This window comes from Oncorhynchus gorbuscha, linkage group LG07, assembly GCF_021184085.1.
Source record: "Oncorhynchus gorbuscha isolate QuinsamMale2020 ecotype Even-year linkage group LG07, OgorEven_v1.0, whole genome shotgun sequence".
NCBI lineage: Eukaryota > Metazoa > Chordata > Actinopteri > Salmoniformes > Salmonidae > Oncorhynchus > Oncorhynchus gorbuscha.
Window position 1 is genome coordinate 28790059 of NC_060179.1, and position 21022 is coordinate 28811080.

At 45.4% G+C, this 21022-nt stretch overlaps 1 protein-coding gene across 3 annotated transcripts in view; it reads right to left on the reverse strand.

The window, feature by feature from the left end:
• The window catches only part of LOC124039742 (transcriptional activator GLI3-like), a 146384-nt gene that overhangs the window by 111056 nt on the left and 14306 nt on the right, over positions 1 to 21022 (reverse strand). For all 3 annotated transcript variants that reach the window (XM_046356041.1, XM_046356042.1, XM_046356040.1), the window contains exon 2: positions 3848 to 4021. In XM_046356041.1, the coding sequence (XP_046211997.1) occupies positions 3848 to 3980 (133 nt within the window). In that variant the 5' untranslated portion in view covers positions 3981 to 4021. The remainder of the gene's footprint in view (positions 1 to 3847; positions 4022 to 21022) is intronic.

Here is a 21022-nt window from a genome sequence, read left to right on the forward strand (position 1 = left end):
TGAAAGAGCGGGAAGACAGGAACAAAGGTGAAACTGTGCTATTGTAAATACAGTATCTTATGCATTCTAAATTACTGACCATTTGGAAAAGGAAAATGCAATAAATATTTACTCTGAGCTGCGCTTCAATAGGTTGGTGGTAGATGGAGGAAAAACCGAGTCCTCTGTCCTTTGAAGAATGTCTCTGGTTGTCAATTGGATGTGTTGTAGTAACGTCATTGTGTGATAGACGGGATTGTCACGTTCTGACCTTTATTTCCTTTGTTTTGTCATTATTTAGTATGGTCAGGGCATGAGTTGGGGTGGGCAGTCTATGTTTGTTTTTCTATGATTTGGGTATTTCTATGTTTCGGCCTAGTGTGGTTCTCAATCAGAGGCAGGTGTCATTAGTTGTATCTGATTGAGAATCATACTGAGGCAAATCAAATCAAATCAAATCGATTTTTATTTGTCACATACACATGGTTAGCAGATGTTAATGCGAGTGTAGTGAAATGCTTGTGCTTCTAGTTCCGACAATGCAGTGATAACCAACAAGTAATCTAACTAACAATTCCAAAACTACTGTCTTATACACAGTGTAAGGGGATAAGGAATATGTACATAAGGATATATGAATGAGTGGCCTGGGTTTCACTGTGTGTTTGTGGGTGATTGTTCCTGTCTCTGTGTTTGCACCAGATAGGGCTGTTTTGGGTTTTGTTTTGTTGTGTTCGTGTTTATCTTTGAATTAAACATGAATCAGAATAACCACGCTGCGCTTTGGTCCGCCTCTCCGTCAATGGAAGAAATCCCTTACAGAATCACCCACCACAACAGGACCAAGCAACAGCAACAGCAACAGCAACAGCGGCGCAAAGAGGAAAGGACATGGGAGCAGAATCTGGACTACACAACTTGGGAGGAGATAGACAGGTGGGCGGTCGACCCAGGGAGAGTGCCGGAGCCCGCCTGGGATTCGATGGAGCAGTGCAAGGAAGGTTACAGGAGAATGAGGTTGGCGAAGCCAGCACGGCAGTGCGACAGGTACGAGAGGCAGCCCCCCCCAAAAAAATTGGGGGGTGGCATACGAGGAGTGGGGCTAAGCCAGGTAGCAGACCTGAGCTCACTCCTCGTACTTATTATAAGCAGCGCGTTACTGGGCAGGCACCGTGTTATGCGGTTAAGCGCCGGTGTCTCCAGTACGTGTCCATAGCCCGGTGCGCTATAGGGCAGCCCCCCGAGAGTGTCATGCGAGTGCGGACATCGAGCTAGGGCGTATGGTGCCTGCTCAGCGGGTCTGGTCGCCGGTACCCAGTTTTGGTCCAGGGTATCCTGCGCCGGCTCTGCGTGCTGTGTCTCCGGGGCGCTGGGAGGGTGCAGTGCGTCCTCTGCCTGCGCTCCGCTCGTGCCGGGCAAATGTGGGAGTGGAGCCTAAGGGAGAGGTGCGCGTAGTAAGCACTAGATCTCCCGTGCTTACCCACAGCCCGGTTCAACCTGTGCCTGCACTCTGGAGGGTCCGGGCTAGAGTAGTTGTCCAGCCTGGGAAAGTGGTGCCAAGGTTGCGCACCAGAGCTCCAGTGCTCCCCCACAGCCCGGTCCTTCAGGTGCCTCCTCCTAACACCAAGCCTCCTGAGGGTCTCCCCAGCCTGGTGGTTCCGGTGGCAGCCCCACGCACCAGGCTGTCTGTCTCCTCCCTACAGGTGGTCCCGCCTGTCCGGCGCTGTCGGAGACTCCCGCCTGTCCGGCGCTGCCGGAGTCTCCCGCCTGTCCGCGCTGCCGGAGTCTGAGGCGCCAGAGCCCAGAGGCCCAAAGGCGCCAGAGTCCCCGCCCCTCTGTCCCGAGCTGCCCCTCTGTCCAGTGGGGTCATTGAGAAGAGTTGCCATGGTTAGAAAGCCACGGAGGCGGACGATAAGGCGGACTAAGACGATGGTGAAGTGGGGTCCGCGTCCAGAGCCGCCACCACGGACAGACGCCCACCCAGACCCTCCCCTATAGGTTAAGGTTTTGCGGCCGGAGTCCGCACCTTTGGAGGGGGGGGGGGGGGGGTACTGTCACGTTCTGACCTTTATTTCCTTTGTTTTGTCATTATTTAGTATGGTCAGGGTGTGAGTTGGGATGGGCAGTCTATGTTTGTTTTTCTATGATTTGGGTTTTTCTATGATTTGGGTATTTCTATGTTTCAGCCTAGTATGGTTCTCAATCAGAGGCAGGTGTCATTAGTTGTCTCTGATTGAGAATCATACTTTGGTAGCCTGGGTTTCACTGTGTGTTTGTGGGTGATTGTTCCTGTCTCTGTGTTTGCACCAGATAGGGCTGTTTTGGGTTTTCACGTTTCTTGTTTTGTTTTGTTGTGTTCGTGTTTATCTTTGAATTAAACATGAATCAGAATAACCACCCTGCGCTTTGGTCCGCCTCTCCGTCAATGGAAGAAATCCCTTACAGGGATACTCTGTCTGTTCCTTCCTTACCTGCGTTTGCAGTTGCGGTCGCTAACTCAACAGCTAAGAGGTATCACTTCTGTAGTGAATAAGAGTTCAACGTTCATACCATTCGCAACCAAAGTTCACGCTGATGTTGGCTTCGTTCTGTAGTTATTATCTGAACCATTCTGACATAGGACCGTCGTCCTCATATCCTCGGAACAGGAAGTTATGTTGTCGTCAAGGCTTTATATAGGAAGGGAGAGGAGGGTGTGTTTGAAAATGTTATAGCCCTTGTCCCTTCACAGAGGCGGGCCACTGAGTGAGCAGCCCTAACTTATGAAAACCCACATCTCACATTTTAGAAGCTAAAATCACATTTCATCCCGTCACAAATAATTTCATATTCAAACATTTAAATTGAACAACAATTCCATGTGAATCCGATAACTCTCATGTGTAGACTTTCCACTGTAGTTTATGTCATCTTATCATTGATGAGAATGTCTCAGATGACAACCGAACTGACATCATAGTCATTAAGTACCACTGCATATGTTCAATTGTTCGGATTACCAGAATATAGTTCATTTCCCCCCACATTCTGACGTTCCCAGAATCTCTAAGTTAACCAAGGGTTTTGCAAATGTAACCTCAGTAGGGTAGAGAGGAAAAGGGGGGAAAGAGGTATTTATGACTGTCGTAAACCTATCCCCCAGGCCAACGTCATGACACTATGGTGAAGCAGGGTAGTGTCAGCATCATGTTTTTCAGCGGCAGGGACTTGTAGACTAGTCAGGATTGAGGGAAAGATGAACTCAGCAAAGTACAGAGAGATCCTTGATGAAGACCTGCTCCAGAGTGCTCAGGACTTGTAGCGTCATACCCAATAAGACACCGAGGCTGTAATCGATGCCAAAGGTGCCTCAAGAAAGTACTGAGTAAAGGGTCTGAATACTTATGCAAATGTAATATTTCAGTATTGTAAAAATGTCTAAAAAACAGTTTTTGCTTTGACATTATGGGGTATTGTGTGTGTATATTGATGAGAAAAAAATAACAATTTTATCCATTTTAGAATAAGGCTGTAACCTAACAAAATGTGGAAAAGGTCAAGGGGTCTGAATACTTTTTGAAGGCAATGTATGTTGCATATGAACTCAATCTCCTACAGAAGAGCCTTGTTTTACACATGAGTATAACTGATATGCATTCAGAAAACACTTGTATAAGCATGATCCACTACAAACATCATTCTACATGAAGAAACACCAATATTTCAACTTCATGACCAAAACATTCAACTCATTGTTAACTCCCTGTTTGGAGTGAGACAAAATTAGAAATAGACAAGAGAGAGAGATAGAAGGAACCAGCGAGGAAGAGAACAAGAGAGAGGATCAGAGCGGGTAAGGAAGGGGGGTTAAGGTAAATTAGACTCTTACCGTTTGACGTTGTGCTAGAGGCCACAGCCTTCTCGCTGATGTCGGCGCGCGCCGACGAGCCCTTGGTCGCCACGATGGTCTCCACCCTCTTCTTCTTCTCAGCTGCAGAACTGGCCTGGGACTGGGTTTCCATGACGACTGTTCATTCCTCAGCACGTCATGGAGACAGGACACCTGGGCAAGGGGGATGACAGAGAGAGAGGACAGGTAAGTACCCCAACCAAGAGGAGACCAATGATGTAGCGTCCCATTATAGTACACCATTAGCACACACTGTCTCATCACAGACTTTCCCAACATTCTCTCCGGATACACTGGTCTCTCTGAATGAGGATGGCCCAGTAAGTCTCTATCATAGTTATAAAAAAAAATATATAAAAACATTTTTTTTAAATGTGTTTCTTTGTTTAAGCTTCAAACCATTGTTAAACAACCAATGTTTTAACAAGATAAAAGATGAAGCATCAATGAATTGCTCGAAAGGCTGATGATGTCACACTCTCGCTCAACAATAGAGCTGCGCCAGTGTGCCTCCACCTCTTGAGAAACTAACTGGGTTGAATTAAAGGCATGACATCTAAAAGCTTTGAAAAGAAAACAATCACATGGTACTGACATTCATGTCTGCTGACCTCTGACCTCTATACCATCAGGAAGTCCTCCCAGCCAATCCCATTTCGTCCCCAGCCACAGCGAAGGTCAATCCACCAGCTCCGCTGTGTTTATTTTCCCTCATAATTGTTATGTTTGATCTTCCCACTGCCCTCTCAACGCACCCAACGGTCACATAGTATTCTGATAACTTTCCCCAAATTTACAGGTTTTACACAAATCCTGGAATAAGAGGAAAATCGGGGAATCCTTCAACTGGAATTTTGGTCCTTTTTCAACCCTGCAAACAGGACAGCGAGCTAACTTCTCGACAAAGTAAACTTCCAGTAACCAAGGGAATTCAGTTCTATATGTTTTATTTCAAAGTAAATTAGTTAAAGAAGTTGCTGTACAATAAGTTTTAGGTTATATCTTAGAGTACATAGAAGTGAAGGTTGTGGATAGGTACGTACTGAGAATTCCTCCTCTTTCAGAGAGAAAGAAGTGACTAACCTTCAGGGGATACTACAGAGAAACATTCACAACCCCAAAAATGAAGGCTTGTCTGGGGGTCCTTTTGGGAATAATATGCTGCCAGGCAATTTCTCCTTCTCTCGAAGAATAAACTTTGGTTAATTCTGTCTCTCCGTTTTTAAAGAGGAGTTCAGCCAACAGTCTATAGTAAGCACATCATCTTAGTTCAGAACCTCGACTTGGGTCACGTCTTCCCTGAATCTTAGCCATGAAGACAGTAACCCAACATGGTGCTAAACCACTTAAAACATGGGATCATTGAAATCCACTGCAAGCCCTTCTTTTCAGGGGCGTCATGCACCACAGAAATCTGAGGGGAATGACGGGGGTGGTCTGGAGGGGGGCTATAAGTTTGCATTTTAAAACACCTGAAACAGCTTTTTCCTGCAATCTAGAGCCATAATCATTCTGTTTAATTCTGTTTAAGTCTATTTTTCTGCATATCTGAGCATACCTCTTGAACTGTCTGTATTCGTCCTGACTGGTGGTTCTTTTTTTAAAGAAACTAAATATGCTTCTCTGCATCTCTTCAAAAATCTGGGTAAAACTTGATTGATAGCCTGAAAGGGCTTCCTGGTAGCTAGTTATGTGGTTGGGAGATTGGGAACCTGTCTGGACTAGCTAAAGCCAGCTTCAAGTGGTTGGTATTGCAGATTGTTGTTTTTTGGTATGTTTATTTTTTAATATATTTTTTAAAGATAAATCTGAGGGGGCACGTGCCCCCTATGGGCATGATGCCTCTGCTTCTTTTAGACCCCGAAACATGCCATAATTCAAGGATAATTGCTGGAAATATTTAGTCTATGCAACATTTTTCTTTCAAATAAAGACAAACATGCGTTTTGTTCATTTTTTGTCCAACCCCCCTGAAAAAAACTCAGTCTGCCGTCCATTTCTAACTGACAACAACATCTGTAAGCAATCGTGGCGTTACCACCAAAAAAAAACAGCAATTACTCCCCAACCAATCAAAACAGAATTAAACAAGAGCTCTTCCTCTAATCACTCCCACATGAATACATGTGTACCATGTCACTCCAGACATTGTTTCACCCTTTCTACAACAGATCTCATCTCAAATCACTGGTATGCCTTCGATAGGATGAGTGTTTTAGTTTTGGGTTAGATTCAGAGATTTTTCTATTTTTGGGAGAACAACAAGTGTGTGTGTGTGTGTGAGAGAGAGAGAGAGTTCCTGAGCTCGCCATCGATTTAGGTCCTGGGTCGAGAGAGACAGCAAGCCGCTCAACCTCTTTCAGCGGCCTGCAACCATAGAAACTCAAACGTGAGGCGCCCCTCGACTGACAGTCCATCTCAGGCAGAGGGGAGATCAGACAATAGAGCCCCTGAGTCAGGTTTTTTATGCCCCCCCCTTCCCCCCTCCTTTAAATTACACGCTACACCGTTCGGACGATTGAACTTCTTGCAAAAGCGAAGAAGAAGAGAAAAAAAAGAAGAAAAGGGAGAAGGGAAAGAAACTCCTCCCATCATAGACTGACCCTTGGCATGCCCGTGCTGTTGCCGGTGCGTGCGTGTCTGCATGCGCTCCCTTCCTTGTTTGAGCCCTCAAACCTCTCTGCCTCCTCCCAGGTGAGTCAGAGGAGAGGGGGAGGAAAAAGAGAGAAAGAAAAGGTTGGAAGACAGGAGGGGGGGGGGGGGCGGATGTTCCCGATTCAGAAGGGGGAAATCTACTGGGGGAGGAGTGAGGGGTGAGGAGAAAGCAGGGGCATAAACATTCCATTGCTAGAGCAAATATTCACAGCTCCAGGCCACTCAAGCGTGGCTGACCGCCCTTTTGTGTTCCACGAGGCGGTCGGAGCGGTCCGTGGTTCCAGAGCGGCAATTAAAAGCGGGACCTTTTCACCCGTAATCCCTCTGACCTGGACGCCACTGCTACATACAATCGCCCCGTCCCGCAGGTGTTCCTCTCTGTCTCTCTCTCTCCTTCTCCTTCTCTTTTTCTACTTCTCACTACCTTTTATCAGTGTCTTCACACGCAAGCCATGTAACTGATATCTGATTTTGAACACCCGAGTTGTGTTTTCTGGACACATGCAGTGCATGGGTTATCAGCGGTGCCCAGAGTTTTTCCTATGTCACCTGGCCGGGGGAAACTCTGGGCCCCAGTTATGACCTAATCTAGTTATAACCATTATCGTTAGTGAGCAAGTCATAAGTATGACACATTGTAAGTACATGGAGGGCGATTCCAATCTAGGCCAGGAAATGATAACGATATTTTCTATCCTGACGGTTTCTCTCAGGGAGGCACATAATATTATACAGTACTTCACAATACTGTATGTCGTCATGTACTGTCGGGCATCCACCCTGAACCTTAGCTGTTAGGGAATACACACTAATCTACTTACATGTCAATACCCACTGGGCACAAAAAGTCATTTTAACATCTCTTCCACATTGGTTGAACATAATTTCTTTGAATGTATGCAGAAACGATGTTGATTCAACCAGTGTGTGCCCAGTGGGTAGAAAATCACATACTCCGCCACGTTTGCATGAGACATCACAACAACAACAAAAAATCACCAACATTTTACAGCGGCTGTATGATGTTTATTCTCTGTCTGTTTAACAGAAGGGTTTGGTCTTTGCTCGCTCAGTAAGCACCTTACAAAAGAAGGCATTATGAACCACGCATCGGTTGCAGTCGTTACCCAAAATAAAATGTACATTTCATATTAATGTTTATTCCTTGAAATGACTGTCCCACACTCAATTAGTGAAGGGAGAATGAAAGGGTGTATTCTTTATTTGTGTGCCACCATAATCCTTTCCCACAGAAAGGGAGGCGATTAAACAGGTTTAAAATACCACAATTCAGACTGTTGGTAAGGGGGAAAAAACATTCTTATTTTATAAGCACATTAAGCAAATCAATTTAACATAAATTATACGCTTTGGTGACAAAGGCTCGGAGTTGAAAGTCATCTGCAAATGGTGCACATCAAAGTCAAACACCGAAATAAACTTTTTGCCTTTGATCAAAAAAGAGAATCTGTGTTTTCTCTTCACACCGGGTTAAACAACAAGCCACAAACATTGGCTTTGAAAAATCCTTTAATTTTTGTAACCGCTTAAGGAGAACATTATCGAAGGAATCAAACTAGTCACAATCTATTGCTGTCCTGAATTTACATTGTATGGAAACTTCTATACACTCAGATAATATTTGTGAGAAAAATGCTGAGGGTGTACTTCCAAATTGGGGGTGGGGGGAGCAGCACGGTGCAGGGGGATCCCTGAGGGGGGGGACTGGCAGTGCTGCAGCATTCATCATCATTACATCAGCGACCACCGAGATCCTTTCATCTGACGCTCATTGACACAAACACACTACAGCACAGAGAGAGGGGGGGGAGGGGGAGATGGAGGAATAATGTAGGATAAATAGAGAGAGCGATGAACAGGGTTAAAGATGAGGGGAGAAAAAGAGAAAGAATGGAAAACGAGAGGAATATGAGAGAGGAAAAAAGTAACAGGCATCGTTCCATCAATGGACCAAAAGTTTCGATCCGGAAAGAGGGAGGAGGTGCACGCGCATCAAATCAAATCAAATCAAATGTTATTTGTCACATACAACCCGAATACAACAGGTGTAGTAGACGTTACAGTGAAATGTCTACCTACAAGCCCTTAACCAACAGTGCAGTTTTAAGAAAAATAAGTGTTAAGAAAGTATTTACAAAAAAAAACTAAAGTAAAAAATAAATACACATTTTTTTTAAAGAAGAACAAAGAAAAATAACAAATAATTAAAGAGCAACAACGAAATAACATTAGCGAGGCTATATACAGGGGGTACCGGTACAGAGTCAATGTGCGGGGGCACAGGTTACTCGAGGTAATTGAGGTAATATGTACATGTAGGTAGAGGTAAAGTGACAGCAGCGAAAAATGCAAATAGTCCGGGTAGCCATTTGATTAGCTGTTCAGGAGTCTTATGGCTTGGAGGTAGAAGCTGTTAGGAAGCCTTTTGGACCTCGACTTGGCTCTCCGGTACCGCTTGCAGTGCGGTAGCAGACAGAACAGTATATGACTTGGGTGGCTGGAGGCTTTAGCAAGTTTTAGGGCCTTCCTCTGACACGGTCTGGTATAGAGGTCCTGGATGTTAGGAAGCTTGGCCCCTGTGATGTACTGGGCCGTACGCACTACACTTTGTAGCGCATTGCAGTCGGAGGCCGAGCAGTTGCCATACCAGGCGGTGATGCAACCAGTCAGGATGTTCTCGATGGTGCAGCTGTAGAACTTTTTGAGGATCTAAGGACCCATGCCAAATCTTTTCGGTCTCCTGAGGAGGAATAGGCGTTGTCGTGCCCTCTTCACGACTGTCTTGGAGTGTTTGGACCATGATAGTTCGTTGGTGATGTGTACACCAAGGAACTTGAAGCTCTCAACCTGCTCCACTGCAGCCCCGTCGATGAGAATGGGGGTCGTGCTCTGCCCTCCTTTTCCTGTAGTCCACCATCATCTCCTTTGTCTTGATCACGTTGAGGGAGAGGTTCTTATCCTGGCCTCTCCCTCATCGTGAACAAGACAAAGGAGATCCATGAGTGTGTGTATGTGTGTGTGTGTGTGTGTGTGTGTGTGTGTGTGTTTGCACTTTGTGCAGCTATGCCAACAACATTAAGAGCTCAAGCACAGCTGGAATAACTAAAACACTGTGGGGTGAGGAGGTAGTGGGTATAACCAGAAACCCTCTGCAAGGGGCCTGGGCCCCCGTGTACTCGCTTTGGAGAGGGATGGGGGGGGGGGGTTGAAGGATAGGGCACTGGTCGAAAGTAGTGCACTATATAAGGAATAGTGTGCCATTCGGGAGGCAAGCCCGAGAGAAACAGCTGAGAGGTGGAGCGGTTAGCGAACCTCAAGTGTGACCAAATGGTCAGAGGTTGGCGGTTCAAACCCCAAGTCAATCCCCACATTGAAGAGACTAGAGAGACGTTCACAATTACAAGCTCAATGGTGTCATTGAGTGAATAGCACATACTTAGGTCGCCATGCTGCGTGCAACACTGCACTGATGGGGATATGGGGATGCCCTTGGCCCTATGGGAGGGGAACTGGAATAGGGATTCTCTGCTGGATGGAGGATTTGGGTGGTGGGTCCCATTCAAAAGGGATGAGACTTAACATTGTGCCCAGATGGCACTTAGTCTGGCCTACAGCTGATGGGGGATCGTCCCCTGAAGTAAGGGCCATTTAGTAGCAATTAGTTACGCCTCACCACACACACACACACTCCCACACAGACATGCCATTCAACGTGTTCAGTCTAGCCCTTTCTCACCCTTTTGTGTTCAGTGACATGGTCGGGCTGTTTAAACTCTAAGTCGTTCACACGTTTAGATATTGTTCTGTCAGAGTGGGCGACACCACACCTTGACATCTGAACTGTTTGTGGGGCAATGAGTTCTAGATGAAGTGACTAATGAACCAGACCTGAAATGGAGGGGTGAATTAGCTATGATTCTCGTCTGTTACCCTTCAAAGAAGTCCACAAACATCGACCCGTCTCCGACAGGTACACCTCGAGAGGAATCATTTCAACAAAACTGGGGCTTTTTGTCCGAAGTACCAAATCCATGCGGTTATTTGGGAGTGGGGAGGTGCGACTGCAAAGCACGTGGGAGAAGGTTGGTTTAAATGTTGTTGTCAAGGACAAACAGTGCAACAACGCAGCCCATCGGTGGCTTTCGGCGGAGCTAATGCGATTATGCTCGTCGAGTGCCGCCGTCTCCCAGACCTCTCTACTTAAGATGCTTTGGAGGACTGGCGAGGGACCGTGTGTCGTTTCACACAGCGACGAGCTGAGTGCATCTTACATTCCTGGGTAACAAACCCACACGATGTAATCTTAATGCTTACACGATGCCTCTTTTGCGCTTGCTACCCAATAGATAAGGGGCAAATAAAGAGCCGGGCCACAATGGAAACCTCCGGCATCCTCTAGCGTTCCCCCGCTCCCCCAGCCCTCCGCCTATTAGCTTATTTATTTATTGTGCACTGTATTTGTTTGAGTTGCACTGGTGTACGAAGAGCAACTGGGACCCCAAAAGTCCCCACGACTGAAACAATGGAAAAAGCAGTCAGCCCTTTTCCCTTGGTGGAACGGTTACGTGGTATTGGGTCTCTCTCTCTCTCTCTCTCTCTCTCTCTCTCTCTCTCTCTCTCTCTCTCTCTCTCTCTCTCTCTCTCTCTCTCTCTCTGTCTCTCTCTCTCTCTCTCTCTCTCTCTCTCTCTCTCTCTCTCTGTGTCTGTGTCTGTCTCTCTCTCTCTCTCTCTCTCTCTCTCTCTCTCTCTCTCTCTCTCTTTTACTTTGACTCGATTCATTTCCCCCCACGAAGCCACAGAGTATCTGTTCTATACGCTTTCTGCACTTGGCATAAAAGAGGGAAAAGATGCTAGTTCAGGTATTTCGTTTCCAAGCAGAACCCAACAATTGCAAACTGATATCCAGGTAAAACACAGTACGGCAGCAGCCAAGAAATACAATACGTGAAGTCTAGCCGCCATTTGTCCGTAATTCCTAAACCAGTACGTGGGCCCTTGAGATGTTGGCCCATCTTGACTTGAATCCCCACAACAATGATTATTTTACAAATAAGCCTCTCTTTCCAACTCGCTCCATTCAGTTCGTCATGGTGAATACACGTTTCCCGCCTAAATTCACCACTTTTGAGTCTTTGGCCCTAAAATGGGTTTAAGTGACCGCATGGAATTCAGAGCGGAGCACAGAGTGAGGGTCGTATCGGCACACGACACACCACGCGTCGGGAAGGCTCTCGAGCAAGACACCACAAAACCTGAACCGACTCGACCCACACATCTCTCCTGTACTTTGCTGAGTATGTTTACCACTGTGGTTTTTCTCTCACTCTGGGTACCTCTGCAGGTGTCAAAATGAGAGCGAGAGATGCTCTCTACTGTATTTGAGAGTGTGTGAGCTGTTCTGTGTGCGAGTGTATGTACACTGTATGGGCTTGTGTGACTTTTCATCTACAAGTGTATGTATGCACAGCATCAGGAAGAGAGGGGACCCTAGAGAGTGGAAGGGGGAAGCAGAGGAATTCCTTTGTTGATGAAAAAATGCACATACACTAATACACACACACACACACACCTCATAGTGAGTGGGATCAAGCAGAGAGATGGTAGGGGGGCTGTAGAGGGAGCAGATACGGCTTTGAGAGGGGGTCTCCTTGCATGGCCCTGGGGACCATCAAACTGCCTCCTCTCCTCCATCTCTCCCTCCATCCCTGCCTCCCTTCCTCCCTCCATCTCCACAGGAGGCCTTCCTCTCCATGTCTCCACATACAACTACTCACACTCATAAAGACCTCTAGATAGCTAAAACAGTTTGTCCACATACAGTAGAACTTCCATTCATATTGGCATTGTCATCCCTAATGCAATGTCTCCATAGAGGATCCATTCATATCATTAGACTTGTGTCATTGCGTTAAGCAGACGTCCTTCCCAAGATAAATGTACTTCCATAGTTACATTCAGTCAACTCATACAGCTGGAAACACTGGGTTCTAAGGCTCGACCAAAACTTTTTTTTTTGTCGAGCAGTAGCAAATACACTATATATACATGTGTCGACGCCCCTTGAAATTAGTGGATTTGGCTATTTCAACCGCACCCATTACTGAGCGGTGTATAAAATCGAGCATGCCGCCATGCAATCTCCATAGACAAACATTGGCAGTAGAATGGCCCTACCGAAGAGCTCAGTCAATTTCGAAGTGGCACCGTCCTAGGATGTCACCTTTCCAACAAGTCAGTCACATTTCTGCCATGCTAGAGCTGCACCCATCAACTGTAAGTGCTGTGAAGTGGAAACGTCTAGGAGCAACAATGGCTCAGCCGCAAAGTTGTAGGGCACACAAGCTCACAGAACGGGACAGCTGAGTGCTGAAGCAGTGGAGCAGTGGAAACAGGTTACCTGGAGTGATGAATCATGATTCACCATCTGGCTGTCCGGCAGACAAATCTGGGTTTGGCGGATGCCAGGAGAACTCTACCTGCCCCAATGCATAGTGCCAACTGTACAGTTTGACAGAGGAGGAATAATTGTCTGGGGCAGTTTTTTATGGTCTGGGCTAGGCCCCTTAGTTCCACTATAGGGAAATCTTAACGCGCATACAAAGACATTCTAGACCATTTTGAGCTTCCAACTTTGTGGCAACAGTTTGCGGAAGGCCTTTACTGTTTCAGCATGACAATGCCCCCCCCATGCACAAAGCGGGGTCCATACATAAATGATCTGTCGAAGAGGAACTGACCTCTACCCCATCGAACACCTTTGGGATGAATTGGAACGCCGACTGCGAGCCAGGCCTAATCGCCCAACATCAATGCCCGACCTCACTAATGCTCTTGTGGCTGAATGGAAGCAATACCCAGCAGCAATGTTCCAATATCTAGTGGAAAGCCTTCCCAGAAGAGTATTAATGCCCATGATTTTGGAGTGAGATGTTCGACGAGCAGGTGTCCACATACTTTTAGTCATGTAGTGTTTATATAAATGTATTTTTTATGGCACATGAGACACCTGTCTCATTCGTGCCCATCTCAGTGAACTAATCCATTGCGCAGGCCGAGACTCATCCATTGCGCAGGCCGAGACTCATCCATTGCGCAGGCCGAGACTCATCCATTGCGCAGGCCTAGGGGATGGCGCAGTCCAAGAAAGGGAGCGTGGCTAATATGCACAATGCACATCTCTCTCCTGAATGCGCTCTCTCTCACACCAATTTGTGCTCATTCATTGTCTCCTAACTTAATTGTGTGAATTGTTTGCGTTTGCTTGTTAGTGTATCAATTCCTCATTACATATATCACCAGTATTACATTTACCGTTAATTCCTTTCATTTCTAAGCTACAATGTTTGTTTGGTTACAGTCATTTCTGTTAACGCGTTCAATAAATTATTATTCCAGTCTTCTATCGTTTTCCTTATCGGATTGGACTTTTTTGTTTTGGTTTATTTAATTCCATTTCGAGTTTTGTCAATTTCGTCATTGTCTTTAGTTTGGAGCGCTCGTGTCAATGTTGAGTAACGAGGTACACCTGATTACACATAGAAAGAAGTAGGCCTATAGGCTACCTGGCCTGCACCAAAAATGTTGACTTATACATGTGCCCATTTGGAGATCTGATAGTGTTTCTGATTGGCTTAAAGCACCACCACTAATGAGCTGTGGAGCTTCTCAAAGTAATCGTTTTCTTCATCTCAGACAAGCAAGCAAACAAAGTCTGTTTTTCCATCCATAGAGAATGACAATAGTTCCTCAATGTACTTGAAAAATCTTTCCAGCTCCGTCCCTTTCGATAACCACTCAGTGTGAAAGGGAAAAATGTCCTGCTCTGATCTAGTGGAAACATCCTAAAATAAAACCTGATTACTTTTTATCCCTTAAGCAAATCGCCTACAGTTGTGTCTGTCCCGGGCTCACTTGAAGTGTGAGAAACTCTGAGGGCCTAGAATATTTGATTAAATGTTGCAAGTTTGCTAGCACCAGCTTCAGGCCTGACCTAAGTTAATATTTGATATAATGTTTCAAGTTCATTGCAGACAGGCCATGCGAAGCCAATGTGATTTATAGGATATTTATTTTTATTTGGATATTTTCTACCTGCAGGCTGCAATGTTTTATTTGTTGGCTTTATGTAGGTTAGTTTTGACAATGGCAATAGAAGTAACTTTTTAAGGTTTGTATCATTTTCATTTAGATTTTGGATCGAATTTTGATTAACCACTTGACAATGACTTTGAGATACAAAGACGTTATTATAAATGAAATTGAACTGTTCCATGAAAATGTGAAAAGGAAAACCATAACTGGCACGCAGATCGGTAGAAATAGTACGATCAATTGCCATTCCACCTGAGAAAGGTTGCCCGACTCCTCCTGTAGCCTATTACCAGCAACTTCAGGAGAGTAATGGCAGAATCTACGAAAGCCAACAGGAGCGGGAGGAGGACGGTCGGGTCAGGTTACCTTTATTTCCTTCTGGTCATCTTGATCTCTGGCTCCCTCTTGAGTCATATGGGTCTTATTTTATGGCCCTGGTCAAAGGAAGTAGGGAATAGGGTGCCCTTTGGGATGCAGACACAGAGGCAGTTCCAGTGGAGTGATGGAGTTGTTGCTTCAACTTCCCCCAGACCGTGTCCGTCTGTCTGTCCAGAGGCTGAGCCCACAGGTTGCTGGTCCCTCTCTCTCATTTCCACACTCTAATCCCCCAGTTCCCTCTGGGCTCTCCGACTCTCCCTCTGTCTCTGTTCCCTCCTTTCCCCCTCTCTATATTTCCATCACTCTCTTTCTCTTTTCTATATCTGTCTTTTCCTTCTCTCTCTCTCTCTCTCTCTCTTTTCCCCCTCTCTTTCTCTCACAAATCTCTCCCGCGCGGCCTCTCTCCCTCTCGCTCCGCTTTCCTCCCACCCCACCTCTTTGCTCTCTCCTTCTTCTCTGTCACTGGTATAAACGGTACAGCACAGACCAGAGTGAGTGGAGGAGAGGAGGGTAGTGAATGATGTGATTGATGACAGAGCAGGGCCTCTGCGGGGGAACAACAGCCAGGGGCCAGCGTGATAATAACGCAGCACAATAATCAACCCAACCCATGAAGCAGACAATCAGCAAGGCAAAGCAGGCAGCACAGGCCCCTATTAGGCAGGCCTCATCAGGACGGCTAAGTGAGAAATTAGCCCTCGCCGAGCTCCGCGACGATTCATCAAGTCGCTAGCCCCCAACTCCCCCCCCCCCCCTCAAGAAGTCAAAATGTTTACTTAAAGACTCGCCGCCATGCCCCGGAGGTGCGCTTTATTGGCTGTTATTAATTCTCCGTCCAGACCCTCGCGGCCGCCCCATTTAAAGTGTATTAGAGGGGGGATGATTGGACGAGATGAAGTCGCACTGGTGTTTGGCTCTCTGGCGATAAAGAGAGGGAGGGAGGGAGGGAGGGAGGGAGGGAGGGAGGGAGGGAGGGAGGGAGGGAGGGAGGGAGGGGGAGGGAGGGAGGGAGGGAGGGAGGGAGGGAGGGAGGGAGGGAGGGAGGGAGGGAGGGAGGGAGGGAGCAGGGCAAAATAAAGGAATGCCATCACATTGCAAAATGAAGACCTGGAATTAGACCATTGTTCAATGGGAAGTGAAAGAGGGATGAAGGGATGGAGGGAGAAGGAGAGGATGAACAGACAGAGGAAGTAAAAAGGGAAGAAAGGCATTCAAAGGGAAACTGAGTCACACATTCCACACTACATTCTGATGATTCTGTTTTATCATCTGTTCTCCTTCTACCAGGTGGACCCACTGAGTCCGAGTCCCAAATGGCACCCTATTCCCTATTTAGTGCACTACTTTTGATCAGGGTCAACAATGCTCTGCTCAAAAGTAGTGTGCTACGTAGGGAATAGGTTACCATTTGGGACACTGCCCGAGGAAATAACTTCAACCCGCTCCGGCCAAGAACGCCTGGTGATTGCTCATGCTATCAGCATGCTATCAGAGCCCTAATAGTCTTTTAACATGGCATGGCTGTGACGGACGGGGGAAGAAGCGGGAGAGGGAAGTGGGGGAGTTGGGCCTAGTTCATTTGTTGTGGTGGAACTGAGGCTCACTTAATGAGGCGGCTAAGTAACTCCTCTTAAACCACGCAATGCTATGAATCACGTGTATAAAACAAACCCTATGACCGGGTGCAAGGAGTGCGCTGAGAGTTGGGAAGCAAGTTTAGGGAGTGAGTGATTTCATAAATAAACACAACTAAATACAAAACGCAGGTAATCAAGTAGGTACTCTACTCTACTGTACTCTACTGTACTGTACTGTACTGTACTGTACTCTAATCTACTCTACTCTACTGTACTCTACTCTACTGTACTCTACTGTACTGTACTGTACTCCACTGTACTGTACTCTAATCTACTCTACTCTACTGTACTCTACTGTACTGTACTGTACTGTACTCTACTGTACTGTACTCTAATCTACTGTACTCTACTGTACTGTACTCTACTCTACTGTACTGTACTCTAATCTACTCTACTGTACTCTAATCTACTCTACTCTACTCTACTGTACTGTACTCTACTCTACTCTACTCTACTGTACTCTAATCTACTCTACTGTACTGTACTCTAATCTACTCTACTCTACTGTACTGTACTGTACTGTACTCTACTGTACTCTAATCTAATCTACTCTACTCTACTCTACTGTACTGTACTGTATTCTAATCTACTGTATTGTACTGTACTGTACTGTACTGTACTCTAATCTACTCTACTCTACTCTACTGTACTGTACTCTACTGTACTGTACTGTACTCTACTGTACTGTACTGTACTCTAATCTACTCTACTCTACTCTACTGTACTGTACTCTACTGTATTCTAATCTACTCTACTGTACTCTACTGTACTGTACTGTACTCTAATCTACTCTACTCTACTCTACTGTACTGTACTGTACTGTACTCTACTGTATTCTAATCTACTCTACTCTACTCTACTGTACTGTACTGTACTCTAATCTACTCTACTCTACTGTACTGTACTGTACTCTACTGTACTGTACTCTACTGTACTCTAATCTACTCTACTGTACTGTAATCTACTCTACTGTATTCTAATCTACTCTACTGTACTCTACTGTAATCTACTGTACTCTACTCTACTCTACTCTACTGTACTCTACTCTACTCTACTCTACTGTATTCTAATCTACTGTACTGTACTGTACTCTACTCTACTGTACTGCAATCTACTGTACTGTACTGTACTCTACTCTACTGCAATCTACTCTACTGTACTCTACTGTACTGTACTCTACTGCACTGTACTCTAATCTACTCTACTGTACTGTAATCTACTCTACTGTATTCTAATCTACTCTACTCTACTGTACTCTACTGTACTCTACTCTACTCTACTGTACTCTACTCTACTCTACTCTACTGTACTCTACTGTACTGTACTGTACTGTACTGTACTGTACTGTACTGTACTTTACTCTACTGTACTCTACTCTACTCTACTGTAATCTACTGTACTGTACTCTACTCTACTGTACTCTACTGTACTGTACTCTACTGTACTGTACTCTACTCTACTGTACTCTACTCTACTGTACTCTACTCTACTGTACTCTAATCTACTCTACTGTACTGTAATCTACTCTACTGTATTCTAATCTACTCTACTGTACTCTACTGTAATCTACTGTACTGTACTCTAATCTACTCTACTGTAATCTACTGTACTGTACTCTAATCTACTCTACTGTACTCTAATCTACTTTACTGTACTGTAATCTACTCTACTGTAATCTACTGTACTGAACTCTAATCTACTCTACTCTACTGTAATCTACTGTACTCTACTCTACTGTACTGTAATCTACTGTACTGTATTCTACTGTAATCTACTCTACTCTACTGTAATCTACTGTACTGTACTCTACTGTACTGTAATCTACTCTACTGTACTGTAATCTACTGTACTGTACTCTAATCTACTCTACTGTACTGTAATCTACTGTACTGTACTCTAATCTACTCTACTGTAATCTACTGTACTGTACTCTACTGTACTGTAATCTACTCTACTGTACTGTAATCTACTGTACTGTACTCTAATCTACTCTACTGTTCTGTAATCTACTGTACTGTACTCTACTGTACTGTAATCTACTGTACTGTACTCTAATATACTCTACTGTACTCTAATCTACTCTACTGTACTGTAATATACTCTACTGTTCTGTAATCTACTCTACTGCTCTGTAATCTACTCTACTGTAATGTAATCTACTCTACTGTTCTGTAATCTACTCTACTGTAATGTAATCTACTGTACTGTCCTGTAATCTACTCTACTGTAATCTACTCTACTGTTCTGTACTCTACTGTACTCTAATCTACTCTACTGTACTCTAATCTACTGTACTGTTCTGTAATCTATTCTACTGTTCTGTAATCTATTCTACTGTTCTGTAATCTACTCTACTGTTCTGTAATATACTGTACTGTTCTGTAATCTATTCTACTGTTCTGTAATCTATTCTACTGTTCTGTAATCTACTCTACTGTTCTGTAATATACTGTACTGTTCTGTAATCTATTCTACTGTTCTGTAATCTATTCTACTGTTCTGTAATCTACTCTACTGTTCTGTAATCTACTCTACTGCACTGTAATCTACTCTAATGTAATCTACTCTACTGTTCTGTAATCTACTGTACTGTACTCTACCATGAGTATGGTTGAGAAAGTGGTAGATCAAAGGAAGTAGAGACATAGAGGGAGTCCTAGTCAGAGACTCCCAGGCAGCTCAGCTCAGCCAGCTCCCCTTTGGCTGACGTGTCTCCCAACAGCACCACTAGTTTGGTAGGAAGATAACACTTCAGTCTCACTTTCATGAAAAGCCCCCCCATCAGGGCCTGCTCACTCTCACTTTCTCTCTCTCTCTCTCACACACACACACACACACACACGCACACGCACACGCACACGCACACGCACACACACACACACACACACACACGCTTACTCTCAGAGGGATTGGCGCTCCCCAAAGCACCCGTTTCTCTCCCACAGTGTCAGTAAGGTGCACCCACACACACACGTCCCAGAGCTCGGCCTAAAGGTCTACTGAAGTTGCACTTCACGTTTACAAAACACACAAGAGTGAATATCATCGGTGTGGAGACTGAATTTGAAAATACTCCAAGTCCAGTGAAAAAAAGAACACACGTCTGGTTCAAACTCCATTGAGCTATGCAATAACATCCACGTGCCTCATCATACAACTCACAGCATTTCCAAGTGGGCGACAAAAAAACCTCCCCCTACACTCAAAAGGGACATACAGACTAGCTCCCGAATGAAAAGGCCACGAAAAAACTCGGGGAGCAAGACTTGTAATTACACTGGCAGCTCCCTCGGGCCCTGGAGCCGTCGTCAGTCAGGAAGCAACATCTGGCTGTGTTTACGCCTTTCAGCTGTTTGCGTTGCCGCCTGAAATCAATTCTGGGGGCCGTAAAGCCATCGCTGAGGACGCCTCCTAAACACTCTCCACACTCGCTTGCGTACTTCTCAGTTATCCCTCCAGACCAAGGTTGTATTCATTAGGACACAAAATCGTTTCCAAACGTTTTAACAACGGATAACACATTTTTCTTCTTCTTATTGGACAGGTCCAGGTAGTCCGTCCCTGTTTCAGTCCGTTTTCTTCCATTCGGTGCCCAATGAACACAGCCCAGGGCTCCCGGGCACTACGGCAACGCTAGCATGCTAATACGTGCAAATAAAAACGTTGAGGAGGAAGCCTTAATTGGTGCGTTAGACGGGTACCGGGGGTTAATTGGGAAACATGGGGAGCAGCTGGCACCGTTCTGGAGGTTGAGACAGGGATAATAAGTTCACCCTTTGCAGGAGAGACAGTCGGCGATGAATCAGATCAGAGGAACGTTGTACTGTAATAACCCCCCCTCTCTTTTTCTCTCGTTTTTTCCTCTCGTTCTCTCTCTCTTTTCTGAAAGGCAGAGAAAGTCTGGCTAGCAGCTACACAATCTGGCACCTATCACACACAGGACTGGTTGGTAGTCGCGGGAGAGTTCACACACACACACACAAACACACACAGAGAGACGCGCACTGGAGCTAATCACTCACAAGCACAATAACTCTTACCTCTAGGACATGGACCTACTTTATCAGTTTAAGGGTCGATGTATGTAGATGTTTTTCCCAATGTATGTGTAAATGGGTTATTAGGCTGTTAGCCGGTTTGCATTGATCTCTACGCCAGCGGGAGAAACGGAGAGCTCGCTCAGCGCTCTGCTCATATCTCCAGAGCTGAGCCATAATCACACCGCAGCTTGTTTCAATGAAGGCAACATTAACATACACCATCTCAAACGCACTAAACCGTCCACCAGGACTCTGTATAAATGCACACAAAACTCTACAGTGCAATCAAGCCCATATGTGACGGTCAGTATAACTTTGTGATTTTCTCTGAA